Source organism: Lactuca sativa, chromosome 4 (assembly GCF_002870075.4).
Source record: "Lactuca sativa cultivar Salinas chromosome 4, Lsat_Salinas_v11, whole genome shotgun sequence".
Classification (NCBI taxonomy): domain Eukaryota; kingdom Viridiplantae; phylum Streptophyta; class Magnoliopsida; order Asterales; family Asteraceae; genus Lactuca; species Lactuca sativa.
In genome coordinates this window covers 149,151,995-149,176,957 of record NC_056626.2, presented here as the reverse complement: position 1 = coordinate 149,176,957, position 24,963 = coordinate 149,151,995, and the positions used below count along the sequence as shown (strand labels likewise).

Here is a 24,963-nt window from a genome sequence, read left to right as displayed (position 1 = left end):
TCATTAATGATCTCAATTAATTTTGATATTGGATAGGGAGTATGAATGCACATTCTTATATATTCTTATATATGAGTTTGTTTTCGAGTACAACACCTTACATTAGATCAAGGGGTTAGACAGTCGTCAAACCTAAACTGAAAAGATGGAGGTGACAAATCATATAGTCGAGGAAAAACCTTTGGTAGAACGATACATCTTTCATTGGGTATTGGTACACATGTGTCTCTATAACACCTCCGCGTTTTTGGCTAAGCATTAGTATGATGGTGTAATAGTTAGGGCCAACAATTGTAACCTATTTTGAAGTAATAAAGATGAATTATTTGAGTATTATATGAATTATGTGATTTTATGTGCATTATACTTGCTAATAACGATGTAATAAAATAATAATAAAAATAAGCATCAAAAATAAAATAATAATTAGACCCAATATCTATGAGGAAAGTTGAAGTGGTCATAACAAGGATTTCGGGGATATAACGAACACTGAAATCCGATTTTAACAAAGAAGTTATGACCTATCGCAGTTTCGCGACAAAATCGACACGACGTTGTGTGACGTAAACAGTGAGTTTGCAATAAAATACTTTTTAGCCTTAGCAATCTAAACAAAAGTTGTAGTATACGTTAAACCGAGAATGTACATAAAAAGAACGTCCAAATTTAACTTCGTATAAGGAAGTTATGATTTTTCTAAGATTTAGCATCGCAGTGCACAGCCCGGAAATCGAATTTTAGACCAATCGATTTCTAGCCGACACAACCTAAATGAGAATCGAAGATCTCATTAATAGGAGCTCAGCGATATAAATACAGATGAAAACGGAGGTCGGATGACAAAGTTATGAATTTTTAACGGACTTAATCAGTCTAAGCCTATTAATATATAACTTTAATAATAAAGTCAAAATTTGCCGACGGGGTCTAAATGAAAGTTGTAGATTACGTCGCCACCTACGCGTGGATATAAAAAACGTCAAAAATGGAGCTCGTATGTGAAAGTTACGGAATTTAGAAGTTGTGTATAGGCTGATGCGAGAAGTGACACGTGGCTGAATCTGGACCATCGCTTGCTCTCCACGTCTTCACTTTGGATCACAACACTTGGCCCTCGTACACACAACTTAGCTCTTTGGACATGCAGTGTACTGAGTATGTGCAATGTACTCCGAAGTTACGCCCAACGTAACCGAAGATCTCAGCCTATAAATACGTGCGAAGAGCACCCCATTTCCGTACACCTTTACCCTTCTTTCTCTCTCAGTACTCCCAAACTCTCCCTCCCCTTACCTAGTACTTCCCAAGTGCTAGAGGCGAGTCCTAGAGTACCAGAAGGCTCCAAGAAGAAGAGTTTTCAACTCATAAGTTCTACCCCCGCAGAGCCCGGCTCCTAGCTAAACCCCTTGTAAGTGAGTTATGTTTACCCTACTTTAAGTATAACTTATGCTTAAGTTCAATATCATTATTATGAACCTACTATACACAATATACGTATTAACTATTATAAAATATAAAGCGTTATTATAATATCTTTTAACTGCTCGCAGTATGGGAAATCTGGTTTGAAGGGCTGCATAGGGTTGTTGGATTTCAGAACAGCTTAAATGCCAAAATGGTCCTGCCCTTCAGTGTTTCATGCTTGGTCCATGTCTGTACATAGTAGTTGAAAAATATTGTTTAACACTTATATAATACAAGAAAAACAATATTACTTAGACTAATAATTAGTCGCAATGAATATTAGACTAAGATCTGGTGATAATGATACTAGGTTTCGTCGAAGGAAAATAAGATTGTTAGAAGCGAAGCGTTGTCCGAGTTTGGAATCATCACTTTAACAAGTGAGTGCATAGTTACTTTCATCTTACACATAGATATGAAATATTTAATATAAATTACATGATATATGTGACATCCCCATTTTTCATAGCCAGAAAATACCGATTTTGTTTATGCTTTGTTTGAAAATCAGAGTAACATTTTAAGTAAAAGTGTTGTGGAATTTGTTCCCAAAATAAAATATGATAACGATTTATCAAAGCATTTCCAAATAAATGTATTTCATTAAAAACCTCGGGATGTCATGTTCGATACAGATCAAAAGCATAAACAGTACAATATAAGCCTTACTACATTTATTCATATCTACAGGCCTATATCCGTAATCTCTGATCCCAAACATCATATCTATGCTCGTACGCCACTACCTGTAATACAAGAAACTGAGTGGGTCAGGCTTGGGAGCCTGGTGAGCACATAGAGTTTTCAACCCACAATACATAAGTTTATTATTTTCATCAACCAAACAAACCCGATTACTCGTTCCCGTTATCCTCACTTTACGTCCCTAAAACACCTAACACAAGGGACATAGCCTAAGGATTTTCATCGGGGAGATAACACATGCTTTGGGGGTTCCTCAACAATTCATGTCAAATAAGGCAACCATGTGGGGGATGAAGTACTGCTGGTGAGCACACAGTTCAAATAAACACCTACAGGTTAGGAGCCTGCTAGCGTTCTACTGGACTGTCTAGAATAGTCTGTGGTCATCATCTATACACCGCTAGATGACTGGATCATCAATAACATCGATACCTGTCATTATTTTATTTTATCACACAACAACTATTACATCTACCTATTTTACCCAACACATTTTGTAGATATAAAATACATATACAATTTAAATCATTTCAAACATGTATAACATCGTTTATCCAACATAGATAACAAGTATACAGATAATATGCACACATAGCACGTAATTTATATAAAATACTTCATATCTATGTGTAAGATGAAAGTAACTATGCACTCAGCTGGTAAGGTGGTGATTCCGAACTCAGACAGCGCTTCGTTACTCTTAAAATAATTTCCTTCAACAAAACCTAGTATCATTACCACTAGGGTTTAGTCTAATATTCACCGAGACTAATTAATAGTCTCGCTATTATTACTATTATATAAGCGTTAAACAATACTCTTCACCCACTATGTACAGACAGGGGCCAGACATAAAACACCGGAGGGCAGAACCATTTTGGCATATAGCACTTCTGAAATCCAACAACCCTATGCGGCCCTTTAAACCATATTCCCCGTACCACGAGTGGTTAAAAAGATATTATAACGACACTTATATAACTCATAATAATATCCCAAATAATTATTATAAAGTCCTAATAACATTACTATATTTAAATGAAAGCTATATTAGAAATAGTGTAGACGTGCCTCATTTACAACGAGTTTTTATTAAAAAAAAAAACGGGCTTCGCTGGAGCAGCGTTTCCGAGCCGAAAGCTTTTCTTCTCGGAGCCGCCGGGCGCTCCAGGGATTCCTTCTCGTGCTAGGGAGGTTCCTTATACTTGGGAGGGGTTTAGGGAGGTAAGAGAGAAGTTAGAGAGAGAAATAAAGGTTTATGGTGTGAAGAAATTATGAAGAGTTCATCTCTTATTTATAGGAGTTTTATCGTAGAGTAATCGCTAAGTTTCGTCCGTATCTTCCGCGTACAAGCTCCGTTTTCTACGTTCTTTATATCCAATTGTTTTTATTTACGAGTACTACAACTTTCATTTAGACCCCGTCGGCTAATTCTCATTCTATCTTAGATTTACAAAAACTGTATCGTATTTATCGCGTTCGAAGAGTAGAGACTAAGCTTCTTCCATATCTTTCGCATACGAGCTCTGTTTTCGATGTTATTTATATCCACACGTTGGTATTTACAAGTACTACAACTTTCATTTAGACCTCGTCGGCTAATTCTCATACTATCTCAGATTTACAAAACTATATCGAATTCGTCGCGCTTGAAGAGTAGGGACTAAGTTTCGTCCATATATTTCGCATCGAGCTCCGTTTTCGACTGTCTTTTTATCATGTAACTCCTATTAATGATATATTCATTTCTCATTTAGATTATTTTGGCTAAAAATCGACCGATTTAAAATTCGAATTTCGGGCTGTGCACTGCTATGTTAAATCTTAGAAAAATCATAACTTCCTCATACAAAGTCAGATTTGGACGTTCTTTTATGCACACTCTCGGTTTAACATATACTACGACTTTCGTTTAGATCACTAAGGCTAGAAAGTATTTCATCATAAATTCACTTTTTACGATTCCCGGTGTCGTGCCGGTTTTAACGTAAAACTTCGACGGGTCATAACTTTTTTGTTATAACTCGGATTTTAGCGTTCTTTATATGTACGGAACCCTTGTTACATATACTATACCTTGGTCAAGATTATTTATTCTAAATAATATTATAGCAAAAAAGTTATTTTTGACACTTATTGTCTCTAAATTGACTACCTCGAATCTGCAGGCATTACATTATGTGTGCATATTATCTGTGTTCTTGATATTTATGTTGGATGAACAAAATATACATGTTTCATTTGATTTAAATGGTATATGTATTTTGTACCTATAATTATGATGGGTAAAGATGGGCAGACGATATAGATGATGAAATAAATGATGAGTGGCCTCAATGTTTAAGATGATCCAGTCATCTAGCGGAGTATAGATGAGGACCACAGACTATTCTAGACATTTCAGTAGAGCGCTGGCAGACTCACATCCTGTAGGTGTTTGTGAACGATGTGTTCATCGGTGTACTCTATCCCCCTCATGGTTGCCTTGTTGACACATATTGCTGAGGAATCCCCTCAGTAGTATTGTCATCCCGATGATGATCCTTAGGCTAGGTCCCTTGAATTAGATGCTTTAGGGACATAAAGTGGGGATAACAAGAACGTGTATTTTAAGTTGAATGATTTGATGAAATTAATAAACTTAATTATTGTGGGTTAAAAATCTTATGTGCTCACCAAGCTCCAAAGCCTGACCCACTCAGTTTCTTTCATTACAGGTAGTGGCAAAAGAGCACATGAGTGTTGATCTGATGAGAGATCTATGGATTATAGGCCATTAGAATAATAGATGTTGTAAGGCCTGTATTATTTTTGTTTATTTTATGTACTATATTGACAATGACATCCCAATGTTTTTAATATAATGAAAACTCATTCCTTCGGGAACGCTTTGATAATTTACTTATTATATTCTTGGGAATAAATTCTGCAACGTATTTCTTTAAAAGATACTCTGATTTTCAAATAAAGCATAAACAAATCGTTCTTTTCTGACCGTGAAATTGGAGATGCCACAACACCTATTTTTACTTATAAGAGTTAATAAATACAAGCCTTTGTTTCTAAACTGTAACACCTATTTTCACTTGTAACAATTAATAAATATAAGCCTTTGTTTCTAAAAATAAAAGTGAAAATATATTGTTTTTAAAAAAATGATTTAGTTTGATATAACTAATGAAACTAATTTTAAAAATTAAAATAAAATAAAGCTAATAAGCAACTAATATCTCTAAAACTAACTCAAGGAAATTCAGTAACACAAGACTAAGAACCAAAGTGACTAAAAGAAACAAGCGCACAAATTGGGATTTCACAGATAAGAAAAATTGATGTTGGTTCATCGGAGTTGAAGGACCGAAAAAAGAAGGGATGGTGAAGACATCGATGTCGCTAAAGATGGAAATGAAATAGAAGTTGGGGAAAATGAAAGATGGGATGGTAACCGGTGGGACCAAACTTAAATTTCTCAAATGTGGTTCAGGTTTAGGGTGAGGAGATACATATATGTGGGACTATTAATTTTTTTAAATATATAAAAAAATAAATCAATAAATAAGAAAATTAATTAAAAAATAAATTAAAAAGAGCACAATAATCTTTTGAGGTAAGACAGAGACTAAACGCACAACAAAAATAAACAGTAGGGATTATTCGAGTTAAAACATAAGTTAGGGACGAAACATAAGTTATATTTCCTAAAAAGACTAAAAAAAACACCGCCTAAGTTCCTCACAACATGGTTTTGCCACAGCTTGACAACTTACACCGATTTAAAATTATATGACAAATCATTACATGTAATAACCCATGGTCACATATCTAATTCGATCTCTTTATGCTAATTCAAACTTCAACTAGTTATTGTTAGACAAAATTGCAAAAATGGTCCTTATGGTATGCATTTTTTTAGGGTTTTAGTCCAAACTTTGACTTTTTGGATTGGTGGTCCTTTTGAACTAGTTACATGCAGTTTTGGTCCCTGTCCAAACTAAAAAGACTATTATACCCTTAATTAATTTAATTTTCATTTTTCTTTCACTTTTTAACATTATTATTATTATTGTTAAATATAAAATCGGGCCCACCCCCTCTCTCTCTCTTTCTCTCACACACACACACACAACTGGTAAGCCATCATATTTTCCCTCTCGTCTTTTCTTCTTTAACACACAAACACATACCCGCCCACTACCGTTAGCCACCACTATCTGCCACCACCACCATCAATTATTCTCTCTCTCTCTCTCTATCTCACTCTCTCTTATCCCTCATGCACACATCAAAGAAAGTAAAACTCAAGATCATCTTCATCCGGTGTTGACTGAAGATCTGACGATGATTTGGTGGCAGACGGAAAAGAGATCGAGTGATAAATCGATCGATTGATACAGAGGGAAAGAAATCATGGGTCAAGGAAAAGGAGGTGGCTGCAAAAATCTAGCAGGGACTTTAGATCTAGATGTAACTTTTTGGCGACGGTGAAGCAAACCACCCCCCCCCCCCCCCCCAATTCATCTTATCCAACCAAACCCCCTGGTTGCAGCCCCAAATAGGTCTAATATCTTCCAGTTTTATTGTGGTTATGCTCCAATGTATCTAAATCCTTGCGTGAATTTGTGGTCTCGCTTATTCTTTCCTTGCTCCGATGGTGTTGTTTGGCTCTGATGAACTTCTTCTTACCCTCCAAATCCAAAAATCTAGAAATCAAAATCGAGTACTGTTCATCGTCTTCTACAACGATAATTACAATGGATTCAGATGATTTCACAACACGAACCCATGGTTTCTCTGTTTCAATTTGGATTGCAGATGATGGAGACGGTGATGTGGTGCAGAAGGGTTTAGCGATGTAGGGGTGGAGATTTATTAAACGTAGATTAAACTGACATACTTGTAAAATCAATCGACAACTAAGGTTCTTGAGGCCCACCTCACCGTCTCCTTCTTTCTTTCCCCTTCATTCATTCCTTTTTTCTTTTCAGTCCATCTTCTTGAGGCAGTGAAGTCAAACCTACATTGATATGGCAGAGTTAGGGGATTAGGGTTGTACACACAAAGATAGATTGATCTGCATAATTGGGGATGTGAGGTATTTAGATGCGATGCAGTGGTGGATGATGATGGTCGGTTTTCCAATTAGAGGGGATGATCTGGGCATTTATCATTTTCAATTTATGAACATATTTAATGTTTTAGGGTTGCAATTGGGTGAATTGGATGGAGAATATGAACTTTGGATAGCTTTGTGGAGAGAGAGAGAGAGAGAGAGAGAGAGAGAGAGAGAGAGAGAGAGAGAGAGAGAGAGAGAGAGAGAGAGAGAGAGAGAGACCCAAATTAGTTATTTATTTTCTTTTTCTTTTAAATTAAATAAAAAAAATATATCAAAAATGGCATTTTAGTCTTTTTAGATTTCCGAGGGACCAAAATCATAAGCAAACATGGTCAAAAGGATCACGAAGCCAAAAAAGTTGGGATTTAAACTAAAACCCCCAAAAAAATACATACCTTAGTGACAATTTTTTTGCAATTTTGTCTTGTTGTTATGTAGTATTTCTGCACTGCTGCATCATTGATCTTTTAGTTTAATTAACTCAGTTTCCCCACCCTTGTTTCGCTTTTCAAGAATCTAAATAAAAACGTCACCCTATATGTTTGACAATACTACAAATTTTACATCAATTGATGGTTTCGACATCCATCCATCACAAGCTAACCAAACATAATCATTAAAAATAATGACAAATAGCCAATTTGAAGGTAGAGTATATTTAGGCAATGTATAAACAAACAAAAATCGTGGAAACAAAAGAAGATGCAATGAAACTCAAAGCATTATGAAAAAAGTGGTACGTTTTTTATCAACCAAAAATGCAAAATGCGAATTTGTTTTTAGTCAAGAGATCTTCGAAAACAACCCATTCATTTCTTTTCATTAGTCGTGAAAAAGATGCCCTCTGTTGCTAACCAGATACTATCCCCACTTTTCTCCTTTACACCACAAACCTACAAAATCATGAAACATAAGTAAAATCACTTTAGATATCTTGTTTAGGATCATTTCTTACACATGACATAAAAGCATCCAATATGTTAAAAGTCTTTTCAATCACCATAATGGGTCCCATGATTTTGTTTAAAACACCATTTTAATACCTTATTTAATTATTTTACCCAATATTTTTACTTTATAGCATTTTTTATATTCCTACAAATATAGTTAATACTTAATAAATATGTTCTTTAACATTTTTTTTTTTATAAATATCAATATAGATTACGTTTTGTCAAACTATACAATAAAAAAATAAAATTTGTTTTATTTTATTATTATAATTATAATTTGATATAAATTTTATACTATAAATAAATGTGGGACACAATTATAACACTTAAAGCATCATCGACCTCTTTTTTATGGACATTGGTCAGATACACTAGAAATCTTTTAACATGTTGTACTGCATTTGATATTTTATCCTGTCACAACCAAGACCGATATAAATTGGATAGATTTGGGACAATGACTCTCACACATTCAAAACTTTTTCTATGTGAAAAGACATAAATACCCTCCGATCTCATTAACTCACCTCTTGCTGACCACCAGCAACGCCTCTATATTTCTTGTCATGGCTATGAAGATATCCACTCGTGTCAACATGATGAAGTCTTATTTTTTGATCTTGCTTCCAACTTTTCCCACTTCCCTCAATTACAAGTCTAACAACATAATAATAACAATAATATTAAAAATAATAGATTAGCCATTAGATGAATGGGTGTATAAATTAATATAATGATAATTGCTATCTCACTTCCAATGATCTCCACTATCTGATCTACCACCATCTCCAAAGCAACTCACCTACACGAAATTTCAATTGATTGAATATTTGAATTCCATTAATTTATAATAAATCAAAACGCCAATTAATCAACTAAGTAACCTCAAGATTGCCTGAAAGTGGGGAAGCATGCAAGTGGCTATGGAGCCATTTTCTTGTTTTGAGGTGTTGTAGTCTAATAATGGTCCCACTCTTTATACTTTCTCCCTGTTTTACAGATGTCTCAAGTGTAGGCCTAACAACCTGTATTTGTCAGATTTCAATTCGAAGAAGAGATCAGTTTCATAGTCATTTGAAGATATAAGATCGATGTGAATTGTGATTATGTGAAGAACATGAATTGAGCATAATGATTACTACATACCCAATAGCTATTAGCATCATTGACTTTGGAGAAACTGGTTACAGATTGCTGTCCACTCCCTGATCCATAAGGCACTGGGTGAGAGTGCAGCCTGAATTCTGTCCTTTCATGCATCAGCTTGATCACCGATCCGTAAGAAACCTAATTGTGGATTGAATTTCATGAGAATATCACAAATTGAAGAAGGATTGCGTCTCAAAAGTATGATTCGAGTATAAATCATCTTCAAAATCAGACTCTAAGACGCAATTGCAGTATATCCAGGCATGAATTCAACAGGATTCTCAAACAAAAACCAGATATGAAACTCACAGTATATCTACGATATAGTTTTGTGAGTTCAAATTGAAAAAAAAAAAAGGTATTGTTAATCGATTATACATTTTGTAGATTACCTCTACGCCTTCGGAAGTGGCAGCGTCGACATGAGACGTCAGGTGATCTGATTCTAGGGTTACGAATAGGAAAATAGTGATACCGAAGAAGAACGATAACGCCATTAAAAGTAAAATTACGGTTAACTTATTTCGTGGCCAAAGCGGTAGGTCTAGATCCTTTTCCGACGATGAGAATTGAGTAGGGCTTGATGACGGTGAATCCGACGAATTAGAAGAGGCGGTTCTTCTTCTTAAGAGGTGGTTGTTGTTCTGTTGGCGTTGCGATGACGGATGAGCCACGGCTTAAGATTTTCTTTGGTCGGAGCCTCCGGCTGAAGATATGATCACCGCCGACGTGTGTATCGGTTGAATGAAGAGAAGGAGAAATTACATGCGTTTTGAAGTGTGTTTAAGATCTCTAAGTACAGTGATGGTTCTTCAATGGCGATTCGATATAGGATGCACCATGCATATACAATGACACGACGAATCAGCTCCCTTTTGAAAAGGACTCTAAACATATAATTAAATATGTTTTATTGGAGTATTTTATATTTTCCAATAGTTCATGAAGCACGATGAGTTGGGTTAAGGTGTTCCCTTGATACTTATTGGGTTCAACTTAGCAATGAAAACGGGTCCAAATCTGGACCGAATGTATCCGAAATAAGAAAACCCAAAAACCAGAAAATGTGATTTAGTATAATCGTAAACCATATAGGTGTATAGGAACCAGTTCTCATTCGATTCCGCTTATGAGACGGGTAAAATAGGTCTAGAACAGGAAATGTTAATGTGGATATTGTGGAATGAGGTTTTGGATTTTAGAACCGGAAAACCGTAAGTTTTTGTGTTTTTAACTTGTAATTAGGGGATGTTTTGTCATACTTTTGCAACCACGGAGCTGTCTTGGAACTTTTGTATTAAGGGGGCACGATGGATTTTTCTTTTATTTTTTTGGTTTTGATTCTCGGTGTAAGAGACTCCCATGTGAGGATGGTTTCTTGTCATCTGTTTTAGTTGACCGAGAATCCAAGTCGCATGGATGATTTTTTTATCTGAGGTCTTTAAACTATTGGATCAGGTTCCCTTTACCGTTTTACTCATACCCACTAAATCCCGATCCACTAGACTCAGATACCCGTTTTGGGCTTATAGTGAAACCTGATACCCAAACTAGTTTAGCATATACCGGTTCTAACTAAATCTAGTTTCGATTCGATTCTAGAACATATTTGAAGTTCATCTCTAGTTCAACTATTAACGTGTACATAAGGTTGTATGTAACCACTAATAAAATAATAAATATGTAATATCTTAATGAATTAAGCCCAAAATCTTGGTATTTTTCCTTGGTCTCTAGTCTTTAGGTTTAGGTTTAGGTTTTTGATTGGTTTGTATATTATGTCTAGGTTTTTGGTGTGGATTCGTTCGTATGGTTTATGCATATCTTAAATTGAAAGTCTTATTATTTTTATTCAATATGTGCTTCTCAGATTTTGGTGTGTATGAGTTATTCTTCTTAATTGTTATATTAAAGGGCTTATAACCTAGCGAATTGATTGATATTTGTCAATCAGCCAAAGATTGAAGGTTTCAATCTTATTTGTAATGAAAGGTGTAGATTTATAAGTAGAATACTAAGTGCGTTTGTAAGTCTTTCTAAAAAAAATTGTTAAGACTATCAAATTTGTTTTTTGATTCGTGTAGTTTGGCATGATTATTATATTTATTGTTTTGATTTAAATTGTTTTGTAAAATGATGTTGCTATTTGTTATATCGTTAAAATTGATAAATGTTATGTAATTTGTTTATTTAAGTATAAGGATAGTATTGTTAATACTTGGATTAATGAAAAGATACTACCTTTGTATATACAACATTTTATCTGATATTACTCATTAACCATTTTATTCATACATAACATAATGGTAAAAAAAACATGCCTTAAAAATGCAATCATCATTTTTTTTTAGTTTCGATTGAGGTATTTATAGAAGGTTTTATATTATTGAAAGATAAATAACCAAGTTATTTGTCCAACATAGGCAATAAATTATCTTTTCAGAATCATGACCTTTTAAATTTATTTTCTTTGTTTAAATTCGACAATTAGTAAGGTTGCAGTGTATACACCCCATGCTTCACGCAACAACATAAACACCAAACTTTTTCTTTCAAGTGGGGAGGGGGTGTTCTCTTCATCTTCTCGTCCTGGTTGAGGCCAAGAAAAAAGAAATGCAAATGAAAAAAGAGAGAATAAAGAAGCGGAGGAAGTTGTGTGGTGTGTAATGGACATTAACACATCTTTCTACGCCACACCTTCATCACCACACCAAGAAGGTGGTGTTTCCGCTTGTTCACACATGACACATCAACCCTGTGCATCTGACATGACTTGTATATTGTATAATCTAATGACAATAGTATCATTATCCGGTCACCATCTCTCTTAACTTGGATATCATGACTATATATTAATAATAAAATGAAGATATATCTCTAATGATCAAATATTATAAATTTTTAGGCAAAAACACGCTTATTGGATTCAGTTATTTCTTTTCCCAAAAGTAAGTTGCATAATAAAATAAGCTTTCGACAACTTTTATTTAAGTATTGTATTTTTAAATCAAAACTTAAGGATAATATTATAATTCTATATTTAATTGAAATAAAAACATAACATTAATCATACGGTTAGTCTAAGAAGAGACAACTCAAACAGTCTCCTTATTTAAACTATCTCATTAGGCCTGACAATCGTGTCGTGTTCGGGTTGGCGTGTCGCGTGTTGGCGGGTCAAAATATGCCAACCCAAACACGATCCATTTAAATATACAGGTCACGTGTTGGCGGGTCACGGGTTGGCGGGTTTGGAACATAAACCCATATATGACCCACCAACCCATTTATTTATACGGGTTCACAAGTTGGCAGGTTCGTGGGTTAGATTTTGGTTCATGGGTCCGAATTTTAGATATTTAATTCTTAAACATCCAAATGAAAACTAAAAACATTCATAGAAACATGTTACAAACTTAGCCTTATAGGTTACGAATTATGACATTAGACCATCCACCACGAGTCATAATGTCGAAACATTCAAATGGTCTATGAATAAATGGTATATATTATGTAATACTTATTAAATATTAATACTTGATACATAAATACATTTAAAAATAAAATAATTTTTTTATTAACAATATAAACGGGTTGGCGGGTCAACCCGTTTATTTTTTGAGAAACCCATATATGACTCGTTTAATAAACGGGTTGGCGGATTAGCGGGTTGGTGGGTTGAAAAACTCAACCCAAAACCGTTTATTTCGTGTCGTGTCGCGGGTCGTATCGCGTGTCATGTCGAGAATTGCCAGCCCTATATGTCATAATAAATTATTTTGGATAAAAATACATTTATTTTCGTACAATTTGTTATTTCCTCGATAAAAAAAAATCGCATAAACACATGACTGATTTGGGAAAAAAGGATCAAGAAGGGGCATAAACTGAGAAACATGGAAGTTCCGGGTTTATATTAAAAAGAAATAAAGATGACGTTTCATCGATAGAATTAGGGTTTTAGAACAAGTACCTTTATAACATCGCAAACTCGTTATCATCCCTTTAGAGATCAGAGGGTGATCAGAGCCTGCGTTTCTTCGACCTGTCGATTACAGCATCACACAGGTATTCAAAATCTTATACATCATCAGCCATCAACCTCTCACAATTTATTTTAAGTTTGCCTTCGATTTATCCGATAATTAATATTGATTTTCGCTTGATTTATAATCTAATTTTGAGAAAATCTGTTTAGTTAACTAGCTATCCTGCCTGAATAATCTTCAGAGAATAGATTGCACTTCAACTATGGTTTACTAGTTAATTGTGCTTAGAATGCGAACCTTTACCTTTATCTGTACCTTTTATATAGTCATAGTGTCTGCAAAAGTGTTGAGATGTGATTTTAGTGTAGAATGAGTTCTAGGAAGTTCTATGATGTAATTCGATTTAGTTAATTCCGGAATTCGGGTTATGATACATATACTTCTGATCAAATGTCTCTTTCGATTTGATAATCAATCAAAAACAGTTCTTAGTTATTCCAATTTCAATTCACGAGAGAGCAGAATACGAACGTATATAATCAATGAAAAAACACTTCTTTTTCCATAACATACCTCGCTAACTTGTTTTCCCATGACACTGTTTTCCTACACAGTTTGAGCTGAAGATTTGATCAACAGAAAACATGGCAGCGTATATACTCCTCTTTCCTCTTTCCTCTCTTCTGAAACATGTTTTCCTACTTCCAAATCTCGTTTACTGATTCTGTTCTTGATGAAATGCATTCATATCTGCAGTGAAGATGGTGTTGTCCCAGTTGAGACCCCTGCCCCTACCCCTGCTCCTCCTGCACTTGGTGAGCCAATGGACACCATGACTGCATTACAACTTGTTCTAAGAAAATCACTTGCTCATGGTGGCCTTGTGAGGGGTCTTCATGAAGCTGCAAAAGTCATTGAAAAACATGCTGCTCAGCTCTGTGTATTGGCTGAAGACTGTAATCAGCCAGACTATCAGAAATTGGTCAAAGCTCTTTGTGCTGACCACAATGTCAGCTTGATAACAGTTCCAAGTGCAAAAACTCTTGGAGAGTGGGCTGGTGTAAGTTTTACACAAAATAGCAACCTACTTTTGTTATTTTTTATTGATTTTTTCACTTAATTATTTGTTATTTTGTTTTGTGATTTGTAATTGTAGTTGTGTAAGATTGATTCAGAAGGGAAAGCAAGGAAGGTTGTGGGTTGTTCATGCCTTGTTGTGAAGGTATTTTTGAAGGCGAAATGATTGGAATATTGTTGTTGAGTTTAGTTTTGTGTTCTTTAAAGTTTGAGTTTTTATCATCTTTTTTATTGCAGGATTATGGAGAGGAAAGTGAAGGTCTTCACATTGTTCAGGAATATGTCAAAGCTAACTAAATGTGTAACAATGGATCAAATACTTGATTTGCCTTGTCGTTTTTGTGTGTGTGTGTTTTTTTTCATTGGAACTTTTTTTTTTTTTTTTCTTTTCTTGTAGGAAATTTTGGATTATGTAGTAAAAGTGATTCTTGAGTTTTCTTGCTTCTGTTGTTTCTTTATCAACAATTGGTGCTTGGAGGCCTGAAAATTCTTATTATTGTTTTTCCTTCAAATGTTCTATAAAAAAGATAGTGTTGTCATTTTTGATGATGCTTTTTGATATTAATTTTTTTTATTAGTTTATTGAGTCAAAAAAATGAATGAAAATAACTTTTATAAATAAAAGTCCTTTGACAAGTCGTCCAAAGTGTGTTTCAAATAGATTCAAGATTAAAGTTGATTCATCGTACTTGAATTTATCTAATGTAAAACTCATGTGAAAAATTAAAGTTCATTCAAAAAGTTCTAATTAAATGAGACCATGGTTTTAGCCTATCCAAACACATATACAAAGGTGTATGTGTACATATGACCAACTAATCATTGATCCTTTATGTGGGGAAAATAATTTACTAAATTTGTAAATCTATCTTATATTTTAAGAAATTAATACATCAACAATTTTATACAATATTTATATTTAAACTTTTTGGTTTCTGGATGAAAACCATAACCAAATCATGTCTCTGGTTAACGAAAATTAGAAAACATGCCACCTCTTATATTAGTTAATCAATTGACTTCGGTTTTTTTTTTTGTTAATATACTAATCTTAGTTAAAACAGTCAGGGCTTTAACATGAATCAAAATGGCTTAACATAGTTGGTATATATATATATATATATATATATATATATATATATATATATATATATATATATATATATATATATATATATATATATATATATATATATATATATATATATATATATATATCATAAATAATTAATTATAAAATTCGATAAAAAAAATATTGCATAAATTACAAAATTCTTATATAAATAAGTTAGGAAATTATAAACATCAAACTATAGAGTAAATTACATTTTTTGTCCCTTAAGTGATATTTTCGGTTTTTATGTTCATTTTAGTGTTCCAAGGAATTGGTTTTCAATTTTGGTTAAATATTTTGATGTTTCATAACAACTTTGGTCCTTGAATCCTTAAATTCAACTATTGAGCTAATAATTTTCTTTAAAAAAAGAGATTATGTCGCCATTGGTTCACATGAAAAATGGTTCAAATGAAAGACCAAAATTACAAAATATTCTTTTTTTTTTCGGACTGAAATTATTAAAAAAAAAAAAAAAATCTATATCAGGTATTAAAAATGTAATATACTCTATATAATAATTTTGAAATATTTGTTTAGTTTTTCTTTTTATTAATAATCTAAGTTTGCAAAAACGGAATATTGACGTAAATGGTGAAGAAGTGTGAAAACCTTTCCTTCACCATGCTCTTGTCATTGGTCATGAACGTCCCCTTCCAACCCCATCCTACAAGGTTATCATATATCTCTTTTAAATGCTTGGCCGAGCGAAGACTAAGTTGGTCAGATCAACAAGGTCATCATATATCTCTATCGAGAAACATAATCTTGAACATTGAGACTAACTCATTATTTATGATTCAGTTTCATATAGATATCATGAAGATCAAAAGAATTTGAAATCACTAGTCCAAGGGATGTATATTGGTCAAAGCAACAAGGTTATCATATATCTCTATCGAGAAACATAATCTTGAACACTGAGATTAACTTGTTTATCTATGACTCAGCTTCCTATAGATATCATGAAGATCAAATGAATTTGAAATCACTAGTCTAAGAGATGTATATTGCAAAGTTGCAATACATACAATAGTTACAATTGGATTGCACACTCCATGTCTATTGTTAGTAAGTATTAGACCGACATTGTTAGTGCCTAGTGCAAGTGGGAGCTGTTGGAAGATGGTGTGATTGGTGCCAATAGCCACAACAAGCCGGTAATATTAGTATTAATGAAACTATCATTTTGGGTTACACATAAGAACAAATAAAGCAAAACTGGAAAGAGATTAAATTATAGGCTTTAGTTTGTTAAATAATTAATTGTTTAATTAATTAATTAAATCATGAAAATCTGAAATATTCTAGATACAAAATTTGAATATAAGATAATCACCATAGTTACAAATAATTATTCCGAGACAAGATAATTATTTGTTAGGGTTTGAATCTTTCCCATATAAATAGAAAGGCATAAACCCGAATTAGAAATTAGTCAAAACCCTCAGAAACCGGTGGTACTCTCTAGATCTCGAAAAATCCTAAAGCCACTCCCACGTGTTGCATAGTAGCCTCCGAGGTTTAGATCTGTCTGATCTTCGAACAAGTTCCAGTTTTGGTGTTTTCCAGCTTTGTTGTTTGCTTCTTAGGTGCAATCACGAAAGAGAGATTCTCTATTGGATCCTCCAAAGTTCGATCAACTAGCACATACTAAGAAATTGACGACCACAAAAGTATGTTTTTTTTTCTTTCTTTCTTGTTTTTGCTTTATTAGGTTACCTAGACATGGTTGGATATGGTTCCTCTTTTGGGTTGATAAGGTATGTTTTGATTATATGTATGCTTCCGTTGTGCGCCTTTATGACCTAAAGATCCTCATAACCCAACAATAACCTAGTACTATATAATAAAAAATAATTTTGTGTTCTCAGTGTCCTTATATTCACCCCATCTTTTGTTTTCGAGCTCAATATGTACCAAGTACATATTGTTACCGACTAGACATTTACAATTTTACATACTAATAAAAACATTATATAAACAAATGTAAATTACATCACCAATTTTGCCTATTTTATTTTTCAACTTTCTCTATGAAAAGTTAAATCCAAACAATTCACAAACAACACCATCTGCAATTTTTACCCATAAATCATATGAATATCTCCATTTTAAAATGGGTAATTCAATAAAAATATTTTATCAATGACGTCGATATGGATTTATGAAGCCAAGACCATGGTTGTATTTATGCTTATTTTCTATTTTTATTGCCTTTATCAAAGTTGTTGGAGATGATGAGTGGGGGGGTTTATATGACCACTTCTTTTCCTATGTTCAAAGAATAAACAATTAGATCATTGAAAGATAAATAGAAAAGTTTTATGCAAGAACAATGTAAACTTCCATTTCTTTGTTTTATTATAGCATTAAACTTTCATTATTTCTGCTATAGCGTTGTATTTTAAGAAATCTATCAAATTATAGCAATGTTTGATGGACTTATCGGAATTGCAATTTATTCATGTCTAAAGTTGATGTGAAAGCATACATAAATACATGCATATATTATATCTTACCACCTTCCTTAAGTACTTCACTTGCAAAATGAAGCAAGTATACGACGGGGTGGAGCGAGCAATGGTCTTCGTGAATGAAGAACTGCCAGATTATCGAGTAGTAGAAGATCTCCTTTACACCATTGTAATGCAACACACTCTTCATCCAACATCTTTAATAAGTCATTAACAGCATCAAGAGGCAATTGTTCACCGTCACCAAAAACAACTGCTTTTGTCGGATCATCATTTAGCTTATCCTTCAATCCCCCATACGAAACCGCTAGACGGTTGAACCATGTCTTTTTTTGTCGCACCTCGTTGTATCTGAAACTGGGCATGGGTCCTATTATAACTTTTACTTCATCCCCAATCCATTCTAGTTTCATTCCCAACTCGGTAGCCCTGCATTTGCATCCAAAAATTAGTCGATTCAAATATAAAGCGATGTTCATTGTTGTAAATTATTAATTACTAGATGTTTCAAAATATAATGTCTTAATAAGAAAAAAAAATATGACAGTAAAAACATCTATAAAATTATTGAAAATATAATGTTGGAATAGAAACAAATTACAATATGATGTTATAAACAAATAAATGAAAGTATGTTGTTTCATGAGTTTACTACTTCAGCTATATTTTATTATATCTAAGAGTCAAAAGATATATATTAAGAACTTTTATAAAATAAAGTTGGTTGACAATTAGTTAATGTATTTCAACTACCGTTAGGTATGGGTCAATATTAGTGTTGTTACTCCTTTAGTCGATAAATAATTTTTGTTAATGGTTAAAATTAGTTAATCATAACGGTCCAAAATACCATAAAACTAAAAAGTATTTTGTTATAAAAAAGGGTTAAATAGAAAGTTTGTTGCAATTTAAAGAATATTACAATGTTTTTTTTTAACATCTCAATTGAACGAACCATCTAATTTCTTTTTAGAAGCCTATGAGAATATCTCAATGAGGTAAAATTCATATGAAAATTTAAAATAAAGTTCTAATAATAATTTCATCGTCTAATGGTTATACAAAGGTACATATGTACACATATGACCAACACATCAATGATTATTTTTTTTTTTCTGAAAAATAATTTAATAAATTTATAAATCTATCTTATATTTTAAGAAATTAATATATCAACAATTTGTAGAACATATGCCTCAACCAATAACATGTTTTGGGTTGCAGTGGAGGTCTTAACTGTGGCTAATGGCTTTCTATACAAACTTCCCGAACTAGAAACAAATACATCAAATGGCTGCTATTTAATTTTTGTGTTTGAATATGTAAACATGCACCAATATAATTGTCATTAAGCAACACATATATCACTGTGAATTAAAGGCCATTAGGCTCCTCACAATCCGGAAGTACATTGTTGTACGTTCATACATTGAATGTCGGAAATCTAGTATTAATATTGTGAGAAATTGAATGATTGTGTGAATAATTATATTTTAAATGTTAAATTTCTAATATAATTAAATATAATATACTTAATTTAGTACATTTATATTTTATTTTTTTGTTCGATTTTATATGAAAACTATAATCAAGCCATATCCATTCGGTAACTAAAATTAGAAACCATGCCATCTTATTTAGGGTCACCGATCTTTCCTTCCCAATCCTGTCATCTGTGTTTTTCAATTTGTTGTTTAATTTTTAAATTAATTGATGACATATACTCCCATTAATAGTTGTACAACTAGAATGGTCCTCATGCTTAAGAAAAATATACATATAGCCCTTCCACCGGTTAATTTAGGTTACAATGACTAAAACGACATGTAACAACCTATCTTATTCCCAAAGAAAACATAAAAATAAGTTAAGGGTCTGAATGAACAAATATACACTTAACAGAGTTAACGTATCGTTTTCCTTTAAGAAACTATACACATAGAATTATAGAGTAAATTATTTTTTTTGGGTTAAGTTTGGTGATGTTTTAAGCTTTGGTGTTCCAAGAAATTGGTTAAAAAATTTCGTTGAATATATGTATTTTTAAAAAGGATCCCGTGCCCTTGGATCACATGAAGACTAAAATTGCAACTTCATATACCAAAATTGCAAAATAATATTTTTTTAGGTCTAAAGTTATAAAAATCATTTATATCAGTTAAAAATATTTGCATTGTTTTTTTATTAATGATCTAAAAAACAGAATATTGACGTAAATGATGAAAAAGTGTGGAAAACCTTTCCTCCGCCACGCTCTTGTCATCCGTCATGAATGCCGCCTTCCAGCCACGTCCTACCGGCGATGAAGGGTCGAATTCTTCTCCGATAACTCTGCTGTAAGTCAATCCTTTCTCTTCCATTTGCTCCACAAATTCTGGATGCTTCCCTTTCATCTTCTCGTAAATCACATGGCTCAGAACTATACATGTTTCTCCTCCCCTTCCTGGTTCGATTTCACAGAAGAAAAACAATTTCGAAGGAAATTCGCTAGCCTGTTAAACATAAGATGATCGATATGAGGTTTATTCTAATAGCATTCACAGATTCGTCGAAAAGTTTTGATCGGAGGCCATACATGGGACGATTCGTGATGGAAGCCGATCATCTGGTCCGGTGGTGCTTCATTCGCAGTATACACACGATCGCAAACTTTCGTCCTGGTTGCTAAAACACCGGCGCCGTAGGGGAAGTCTTCGTAGCCGGAGGAGTTAACGACGTCGTTGAAATCGGAGGCGGTGGACACAGGGAAGCCTCTGAAGAGAATCGCACCAGATCTATGGAGCAGAGAATCAAGCCATGGTTTGTTAGCTTTAATGGCGTCTGTTAATTGAACAGGCTTGGAAGCGTTAGGGTTAGGGAAGAGAACTGCGGGGAAGACGACTCCATCATCAGATTTCTGCTGCTGCAAACCTACGACTTCACTGAAGAAGCTTGCTTCTTCTGCCATGAACAATCCAAAGTTCAAACAATAAGTGGCGATTTTAAGTCTAAATCATGAGTCTAGATCTCCAATAATTTGGTGGTTTGTGTTGTTTCTTTCTTATAGAATTAATTCAAGATAAGTCAAGCATTCAGAAATCAATTGTTCAAACCACAAAATGACAATAGTTAGTGGGTAAATAGTGAAGTTAACTCTTATTATTATTATTATTATTATTATTATATTATATTATAAATAATATAACAAATGTAACAATTGTTCATCATCAATCGTCAACCTATCACAATTTCTCTTTGTATGTAAGTTTGCTTTCGAATTATCCGATAATTCTAGCCTCCATCACCATAAAGAACCTTGGAGCAATACCCAATACACTGTTCTCCCATTTTGAGCTTACCTTTGGTGATTTGGTGCATTTGGAAGGAAGAAGAAGACCCTTGTGGTATAGAGAACCTCTTGGAAAGCTTAGAGAATTCATTTAAGCTATTTTAAAACCATTATAAGTATTCAAGATCCAAGCTTTATGTTGCACGCTTCTAGATCTCGGCTCCTTGTCCTATTTTCTTCATGTTCTGGAAGTTTGGATGAAAGGATTCCATAAAGTTGGCAACTTTATGGTTCCTTAAGGTCCTTTGAAGGTTATATATGTTGGATCTGAAGTTTGACTAACTTTTGAATCCATGCATGTGATTGTGGTTCCATTATTCATCATTTTTCCTAACATGAGCTCAAGACATGCATTGGACATGCATGTCTATAAAGCATCGATTTTTAGAATGTTTTGAGAGTAAGAAGACCATCTGGAAACTTAGAATGGATGGCTTAAATGATTAAGGGTTGAATGCATTAAGTTGCCCCAAATGCAGTAGTCACGACGCGACCATATGGAGGCCACGCCATAACGATAAGGCTCATCGATTGTTTTGGACGGATTCTTTCACAACGTGGTGGCATGACATCATGACATGGCAATGGTTTTGATCGTTGCTGAGTTGTTCGTAACTGGAGTTTTGGATCGGGACTGAGTTTATTAGCCAGGACGTGACCATGGGTCGGTCACGACGTAAGTATCAGCTTATGGTGATGTTGACTATTGACTTTGACCTTGGCCGTTGACTTTTTGGCATGGGTTGAAATTTGGTCAAATTTCTAGTTTTAGAAGGTAGACTAAGGGTTTACCTTGTGTGGTTTATTATGAGGTGTATAACACCCATTTGTTAACCGTGAGAGCTGTTGGCTGTTGATTACGTCGGCAATGTGAGTATTCTCACTATATTATGTAGGAAGCTAGATGTCTTTGTGATACTTGCATGGAAGACCAGAGTGTCACCCCTTTCCATATGTATGAAAGATAAGGATTTGGCTCCTCACAATTGTATGAAAGACCAGGAACTGGCCCCTGGCAATTATATGTACGTCCATGATCTATGTAACACCCATAAAATTTGAGCCAAATTAAAACATTTTATCTCATTCAAAAACCATTAAGTTCATACATCTTGTTTTCAAAATATTTTAAACATTAGAGTATCCCCCAAAACCATATCACATAAATCATAAAACATGAGGAGCGGTACGATCACGTCTTCGCCTTGCCACGATCTCCAGAAGTACCTGAAACAATACACTGAATTGTAAGCCCGAAAGCTTAGTGAGTTACCCTCAAAATACCAACCACACATAAACATCCTCATAACATATCACAAATAGAACAACCATGCACATCGGGTCTACTGTGTAACTGGTCCGCACGTACCGGGCCTTCAGTCCACCTGGTCCACCTTCCGAGTCTAGCCATGTACATCGAGTCTACAATGTGATTGGTCCGCCAGCACTGGGCCTTCAATCCACCTGGTCCACTCTCTGAGTCTACAATATGACTGGTCTGTCCACACCGGGCCTTCAGTCGGCATGGTCCACTCTCCGAGCCTCGGCACGTCTGGTCTACCCTCTTAGGACCTTCAGCCTATCCGGACCGCTCGCTGGGCCTTCAGAATATCTGGTCTGCCCTGGGTATGTTGGCCTACAGCATAAAGCAGGACCCGCCTCAACCCAACCCCCGTCAACAACCATGTGCACATACAATAATTAATCACATAACAAATCCTTAACCAGACAAACAGTCTAACAGATCACATAGCATATCAACATCCTAACCAGGATTCCGACCTAACCGGTCACTAGCATAACATTACCCTAAATACCGGGTACCGACCTTAACCAGGTCACTAACATAGCATTACCCTAAATGTTGGGTACCGACCTTAACCATGTCACTAGCATAATACCATCCTAAATACCAGGATGCAGATCTAGCAAAGCAATAACATAACAACAATACCCATATTTCCATCCGATAAAGGTCCGGCCTTGGTGTTGTAGACCCTGTCGATTTAGTGAGGATAACTCACCTGTAATTGCCAACTGAAGAGATAAAACCAAGCTGTTCCGTCCACCGACACGAACTCCACCATAGAACACTACCAAAGAACCAATTCCATAAATACCAGAATTACCAAAATACCCTTGGAAGTCAAACTGGTGAACACTTAGTCAAAGTCAAAGTCCTCAGTCAACGTCAACCTTCCTGGTTGATTCTACTCGCCGAGTCAACCCGTCAACTCGCCGAGTTCCCATTCCCAGAAAACTCTCATTACACGACTTAACTCGCCGAGTCGCCCCAAGACTCACCGAGTCCAACGATCTCTGAATCCCATTCTGTCCGACTCACTGAGTCGCCAACCGACTCACTTAATCCAAGGATTTAACCAAAAGAGGTTGGGGTCTGCGACCAGACTCGCCGAGTCCAAGAACAGACTCGCCGAGTCCAAGGCAATCTTCAACAGACTCGCCGAGTTGTTCTTCCAACTCGCCGAGTCCATGCACATGTTCATACACCTTGTCGAGTACACCCATGTGACTCGCCGAGTCTCTTCATTTCTCAATCCATTTAGAGGCTTTTCGAGCCATGCAGAGGATCCAATCCATAGATCCACCCTTCTACAATCTAACCCTCACATAAAGTTGAAACTTTACATGAAACCATGGAGATATAGGCCCAAAACACACTAGGGCTTGGGTTTTAGACAAAGGGGCTTCACCAACAACTCAATGACTGAAACTTTATGACATTATGGACCATCACAAGCCTAGATTTGAAGTAGCAACCTCATATCTAAGCATCTAACTCGAAATAGCTCTTAATCATACCAAAAATGCCCCAAATCTCACATGATAATAGATCTAGATGCAAAAGAGCCCAAGCAACAGATTATTACCTCCAATATAAGTTCCAACTGAAGTAGATCCCGGATCTACACCCCTCCTTTGCAGCAAACCTCTTGATCTTCAAACCCTTTCCACCAAAATCACTTATCAAGGCTCCAAATTGCTTCCAAGGGATCTCACTCACAATTTAGGGTTTCTGGATCTCAAAAGGGTAGCAAAGAGGCTAAGGGTGAGTTATAATGTGTTTTATATAGGGCACAACCCCCGGGATTAAGGTTTTCTCTCTTCAGCACCAACTCGTTGAGTCCAAGCCGCCGACTCGGTGAGTTGGCCACTTAAACCGCGACAGAATCCCGCTCCGACTCGGCGAGTAAGCGGACCTACTCGTCGAGTCCCTTTCCTAAATTCACACTTTTGGCCCTTCATTGAACATTAGAAATTTGGGGTGTTACAATCTACCCTTGGTATTTGTATGTAGGATGCTTGTTGTCTTTGTGATACTTGCATGGAAGACAAAGGTGTGACCCTTGACACTTGTTTGTAAGTCCGAGATTTGGCCTTCGACATTGCAAGGAAAGACCATGATTTAGCCCATGACAGGAAGTAACTATAAAACTATGACTTGGCCCATAGCATGCACTATCTTATGTATGATATGTGGTATTTTGGGAAACTCACTAAGCTTTTTGCTTACAATTTTTGTTTAAAATGTTTTCGGGTACTTCTAGTTCCAAAGGGAATGAATCGGCT

The 24,963-nt window shown here is 34.8% G+C and overlaps 3 protein-coding genes across 3 annotated transcripts; 1 reads left to right on the top strand and 2 right to left on the bottom strand.

Annotated features, from left to right (window-relative positions):
• Window positions 1-7,870: 7,870 nt before the first annotated feature.
• Window positions 7,871-10,317, bottom strand: LOC111892284 (stromal cell-derived factor 2-like protein). Its single transcript, XM_023888359.3, has 6 exons — window positions 9,780-10,317; window positions 9,385-9,525; window positions 9,123-9,263; window positions 8,991-9,040; window positions 8,766-8,895; window positions 7,871-8,178 (listed from the first exon to the last, which is right to left on the bottom strand). The coding sequence occupies exons 1-6, from the start codon at window positions 9,882-9,884 to the stop codon at window positions 8,095-8,097; spliced, it is 651 nt and encodes a 216-aa protein (XP_023744127.1). The 5' UTR covers window positions 9,885-10,317; the 3' UTR covers window positions 7,871-8,094.
• Window positions 10,318-13,335: 3,018 nt separating this feature from the next.
• On the top strand, window positions 13,336-15,014 carry LOC111892308 (40S ribosomal protein S12). Its single transcript, XM_023888383.3, has 5 exons — window positions 13,336-13,455; window positions 13,991-14,028; window positions 14,133-14,436; window positions 14,533-14,598; window positions 14,691-15,014. The coding sequence occupies exons 2-5, from the start codon at window positions 14,021-14,023 to the stop codon at window positions 14,748-14,750; spliced, it is 438 nt and encodes a 145-aa protein (XP_023744151.1). The 5' UTR covers window positions 13,336-13,455; window positions 13,991-14,020; the 3' UTR covers window positions 14,751-15,014.
• A 2,552-nt stretch (window positions 15,015-17,566) lies between these two features.
• LOC111892303 (clavaminate synthase-like protein At3g21360) lies at window positions 17,567-21,098 on the bottom strand. Its single transcript, XM_023888379.3, has 4 exons — window positions 20,620-21,098; window positions 20,283-20,536; window positions 18,093-18,473; window positions 17,567-17,841 (listed from the first exon to the last, which is right to left on the bottom strand). Exons 1-3 carry the CDS (start codon window positions 20,989-20,991, stop codon window positions 18,107-18,109), a joined length of 993 nt encoding a protein of 330 aa, XP_023744147.1. The 5' UTR covers window positions 20,992-21,098; the 3' UTR covers window positions 17,567-17,841; window positions 18,093-18,106.
• Window positions 21,099-24,963: the final 3,865 nt, after the last annotated feature.